This window comes from Rhea americana, unplaced genomic scaffold, assembly GCF_003343005.1.
Source record: "Rhea americana isolate MKP2758 unplaced genomic scaffold, rheAme1 scaffold_242, whole genome shotgun sequence".
Taxonomy (NCBI): domain Eukaryota; kingdom Metazoa; phylum Chordata; class Aves; order Rheiformes; family Rheidae; genus Rhea; species Rhea americana.
In genome coordinates this window covers 946,478-951,823 of record NW_028186360.1, presented here as the reverse complement: position 1 = coordinate 951,823, position 5,346 = coordinate 946,478, and the positions used below count along the sequence as shown (strand labels likewise).

The 5,346-nt window shown below is 52.2% G+C and overlaps 1 protein-coding gene across 1 annotated transcript; it reads right to left on the bottom strand.

The window, feature by feature from the left end:
- IGFBP1 (insulin like growth factor binding protein 1) lies at positions 1-4,919 on the bottom strand. Its single transcript, XM_085306629.1, has 4 exons — positions 4,553-4,919; positions 3,001-3,179; positions 1,607-1,735; positions 1-901 (listed from the first exon to the last, which is right to left on the bottom strand). Exons 1-4 carry the CDS (start codon positions 4,917-4,919, stop codon positions 770-772), a joined length of 807 nt encoding a protein of 268 aa, XP_085162755.1. The 3' UTR covers positions 1-769.
- Positions 4,920-5,346: the final 427 nt, after the last annotated feature.

The following is a 5,346-nucleotide window of genomic DNA, read 5'->3' as shown; positions in this document are numbered from 1 at the left end:
ATCTTAAATAACCTGATAATGTCAACATGTGACCAATTTACACCTGTCAAAGGTCGCACAGAATATCCTGCTGTGTTTTACCATATAGCCAGTGCATATGTTTGGAAAACAGAAACAAATATTGTCCCATTGGATGCTTCAGTGTATAATCCAGGTTTAGACTTTCTTTTTTAAGAAACAGTTTGACATTGAAACAGAGGTGCAAAAGCAACATGATATATAAACAAAACAGGTTTTAAATAAGTTCCTAAGCTTGTTCTCTACTGAAAGCTATTTTTTCAAATTCAGTTTTACCTCTATAAATACATAGTACAAAAATGCAAGTTTACAAGCCATTTCTCCCAATAGAGTTATGCCATTTGAAGTTTTAAGTAGCAACATTCCCCCAGCATAGGATGCATACATTTAAGATCAATAATATTAAGTATTTACATATAAAGTTATGAAGTGTTTGAGGATATAAATTAGTAACAACACACAGACAAAAATACACTTACTGTGAAATAAATAATTCAACAGCTTTACACATGAGGGTATCTAGAATATTATACAGACATAATATACAAGACTGTAGGACTTGATCTTGCAGTTGCTCRTATCTGACCTTCACTCGAGCAGCTGAGTGATCCCAGTGCAGCACGAAAGCTACTTTTGGGGGTTATTCCCATGGCGAAAGTCAGGCGCATGTATCGACCTTCCTGAAGGGGCTCCCAGCGGAGAGCTCGATCGGGCCCTTCGGAAAGCGTGGTGCGAACGCCCGCGTTCGGATTTACTCCTGCGAACTGAGCTCCTGTTGGCATTCGGCGTCTCCTTTCAGCTCCGGAGAGCCAGGGATTCGCTTCCCRCTCGTCGGATAGACACACCAGCACCCGGCAGACTCGCCGTCCAGCGACGTTTCGCACTGGAACGATCAGGAAAAYCGAATTAAAGCCCAGAGTAAGCAACCGATGGCACAAGATCAGCTAGGGAAAACTACAAGCGTGGGTGTTCGGGCAGAGTTAGGATTAGAAACTGGGCACCTGCCACGCGCAGACTTTTTTTTGGGGCGCAACGCGCTCCGTTTTGACCATACCTCCAGGCTTCATGGAGGGACGCGGGGCTCTTTTGCGGGGACGGGGACGCTTTCTGCACGTGCCGGATGCGACCGTGGCGCCCGCGAGCAACACGGTGGTGGCGTGCCCCACGCAAAGGCGGCACGGAGACCTTAAAACTGCGCGCCCGGCCGACGGCGCAAAGGTTGCGCTTTGGAGCTGCCGCTTGGTGTAACCCAAAATGCTCCCGTGGAGGCCCCAGCGCCCATGAGGGGTGTTATCGGTGCAATGCAGGATTATTATTATTATTATTATTATTTTTGCTCGGTGTGGTGTGGGGACACACAGGGTTAACACCTCTTGGAGGAGGCCTTGCGTGCACCTGTTCGCCCGCCCCCGTTTCTGCCAGCCTCCGATGCGCGGCTCGCTTTTAAGAGAAGAAGGACGAACCATCTGCTCCCGAGCGCTCGGGACCCCTGCTCGCACGACCTGCTCCTGCAGCAGCTGCGGACCGGCGGGCTCGGGGGCCGCGAGCGCGGCGGGGGCCGCCGCCGGGGCGGGCAGGAGGCACGTACCTGTTTGCTGTGGTAAAAGCCRTTCCTGCTGCAGTTGGGCAAGTAGAATTTGTAAATCTCCCCTCCGCTCCTTTGCTGGGCTTTGGCCAATTTATACAGGGCTCGGTAGAGCTCCTTCTGGCAGGGTCCCTGCAGCAACGCAACACACAGGTCGTCAATACGGAAATCGCAGAGACACCAGGCAAACAAAAGGTGACCGGCAGCGAAGCCGGCCGAAAGCCGAAAATACCCATCCGCCGTGAAACCTGCGCCCAATTTCTATTTGTCCCCACAGGGGCGCAGCCGGGAAACGCCGGCGTTGCCTTTACGGCCTTTGCTCTTATTCTTCGGGGGATCGTCCGACCACGGCCCCACGAGGATGTACGCGAAGTGTAACGCGTCCTGGGTAAACACAGCAGCGCTCGGCGGGCGGGCGGCGTACGTGAGGCCGGCCACGCTCGCCGCGCTGCCGCGGCCCCGCGCTCTGTTGACGCACGGAGAGTCGGCGCAAGGCCCGTCCAGCCGGCGCGAGAGCAAACACCCGAATGTTTGTCGCCTTCCGCGCGGCTGCGGCGGAAACGCCGAGCGGGGAACCGCTCTGGGGCTCTCGGCCCCAGACCCCAACTGAGCACGGAGGAGCGAAGAGCTGCCTGCTCRCCCCCACGTGCTTGCCTGCTCTTTGGTGCTTTTGAAGTCCAAGCTGCCGCGCATTAGCAGCACCTGGCACATTTAAATGAGCCAAAGGAGAGCAGAAGTGACTTTGCATGTTTTTTTTTTTTTTTTTTTTTTAAGCTTGAAATGAAAATTGTCTTGCCCTCTGATTTTGCAAGACCTCCCCCATGTCAGTCAGGCCCTCCCATAAGCAATCCTCTTCAAGTCAGCTGGTTTTATCCGTGGTTTTGGTTCAGAAGAGCAGAAGCCTTAAAAAATGGAATGGGAGCTAACAGGGCTTACAGCTAAGTGCTTAAGCCGGCAGGCTTCCTAGTCTTTTTCTCCTTTCTTTTTGCCTTTTCCTTTCCTTTCTCTCTTTTTTTTTTTTTTTTTTTGGCCATGCAAAACCGGGCTTTTCTGACCCACTGACTGCCGATTTAGTGCGGGGAAGGGCTGGAAGCGGTCTAACCTGGTTCTCTGGTGCCCTCAAGTGGAGCTTGCTATAATCTGGTACCACTTGCTGAGCAAGATTCAGCCTCTGCAAGGAGTTCCTGTAACTTCGTAACTGATGCACGAGTGCTTTTACAGCCACTTCCATTTCTCTTGCCCATCTAACTGGCATATTCCAAAATAAGTCTGCTGCCTACCAAAAAAACTGACATCTCAGGGCTGCTGACTGAGTGTCGTGTACATTTTCATTCAGTATTTTATATCAATATTGTCTACGGAAATGCTGTTTGAAAGGCTTGCAGTAAAACCCGTACCTGCTCTCTCCATTTCTTGAGTTCAGATATCCTCTTTGCTTTCATGTTTTCATAGGCAGTGATGGCGTTCCAGGGGATGGATTTGTCCTGGCCGAAGGGAAACATCAACTGATAGCTCAGCAGCTGATCCTGGGTCATTTCTGTGCTTTCTAAAGTTATATCCTCCAGTTCCACAGAGTCTGGAAAGGAATGACAGTAAGGTGGAAATGTTCAGTGAGCTTTTGCCTTTACTTCTCCAAGGAAAAAAGAAGAAGAAAAGGAAAAATTGATAAAAGAAAAATGCTATGTCTAAGATCAACTTTAGTACCTCCCCCATCTTTACATGGGCAGCACATCAAATTCAAGTTCTGTAATATATTGATGTGAGGACACATCCGCTGTTCTCTAACAAGCTGGCTATTTTATTACCCTCTGGAATCGTTCAAATACCAAAGAGGAAGCTGAAACCAGTCTGTTGGAAATGAAAGGTCTTACCTGACTACAGTAGGTAAAAGACACTTTGCTAAATGAGGAAAGACTGGAATCAAACTTGTAACGCATATGGATTTTTATCAGAACGATATGTTCTAGTTTTTATTTGGGAGAGGAACTGGTTGAGACTCGATGCCACAGCATCCTTTAGCTTGTGCTGTGGCTTGGCATGTAACAGGGGGCAGCAACCACACAATCGGGCAGCAGATCCCGCTGGCCCGCTGAGGATCAGATACCCAGGGACTAGGAGAAGCTGGAGCATGCTGGGCCCACCAACCTGCGCCCTGCTTGGAGCACGCAAACCCCACAGAGGTCTTAACAGCCACAGGGACACCTCGTGGGTGCAGATATGGAGGCTTGTTTAAATAACTCGCAGGATTAAGGCTGCAAATGACCAGTGAAGGGATCAAAAATATCAGAACTTTTTTTTTTCCCCCTCCCTGGGGTGATGTGTTAGAAAAAAAATGAGGAGGAAGACTGAGGAGGGAAAGAAAGAAAGAACAAAATCAGAGAAAGAATAACATCAAATACTGGACAATTTTAACTGAAGAAGGCTTAAGCACCAAGTCTAGTGACTGCTCCCACCATCACCACCCCAAACAAGAATAACTCCATTTCTGCCAGCAATGGCAACTGTGATTTTGAGTCAGCCAGGGTTATTTTGGTAATGCTATATGACTGAGTTACTTTAACCACCAATATGCAACCGTAGCAATAATATGATGCTGAAAAATAAATAACAAACTGTTGAAGCAATGCTGTTAGAAGTTCCTGCTCGTCACTYAGCCTAAGATGCTTGAGCCGCCTGCCTGCTGCATTTTGCTCAGAGAGGGACCGGTCAGCAACGCGCCGCTGAAGGTACTTCCCATGCCCAAAGCCGAGCTGAGCGCAAAGCCCGCACAGGTCTTCCCACCGCCTCGTGTGGCTTCTGAGAAAGGGTCGCAAGCAGAGCGCGCAAAAGCACTCGCCCCGCTCCAGCKCCCGCTTACGACTGATGCAAAGCGAGCGGTAGCATCCCAGCACCCTCATTCTGGCCTCACTGCGCTCTCCCCCGAGGGCTCGCTCCGCCGCGGTGCGATACCTGTGGGCTCGACGGCCTCGCCGGTGGTGGGCGGCAGGCAGGTGCCCTGGCCCCGGAGCAGGGCGCGCAGCGGGCYGGGCTGCTCCGGTGGGACGCGGCAGCGGAGCCCGCGGGCGCAGCGGGCCGTGTACACCCCGCAGGGCTGCCCCGGCCCCAGGGCGCACATCTGGCAGCAGCCGCAGCCGGGCTGCCGCGCCGTCTCGGGGCAGCCAGCCGCCACCGGCGGGCACAGGGCCAGCTTCTCCGCGGTGCAAGGGGCGCAGCGGGCCGGTGGCAGGCCCACTCCGCCAGCCGGGCCGGGCCCCAGCAGCGCCGGCGGCAGCAGCAGCAGCAGCAGCCAGGGCAGCAGAGACCGCGTGCCACTCATTGCAGGGGTGAGCGAGGACCAGSCGGAGGGTGGCTCAGTGCATGGAGGAGCAGCAGGCGCTTTGCACGCATTCGCCTCCCCCCGGGCCATTTATACAGTGCTGTGCCTGGCTATTAATCTTTAACCCCGAGTTAACGATTATCCGGACGGGAGGGCCGGAGGAGCATCATTTCGCTGGCAGTTCATGTCCCTGACCGAGCTTCCCCTCCCCTTTCACTTTCCCCTTTTATCTTTTTTTTTCTTTTTTTCCCCCCCTCCAGACATGCAGGAATGCTTTCATTCCCTCACCCCCACCTCTAACGCGTCGTTAACAGGGAAAAATGCGGGGGGGGGGGCGGAGGGGGATGTTCCCCTCCCCTTTTTCGTGTCACAAGCATCTCCTTTTCTTGACATTTGATAAAAATGTAAATGTTTAAAAAAGAAGAAA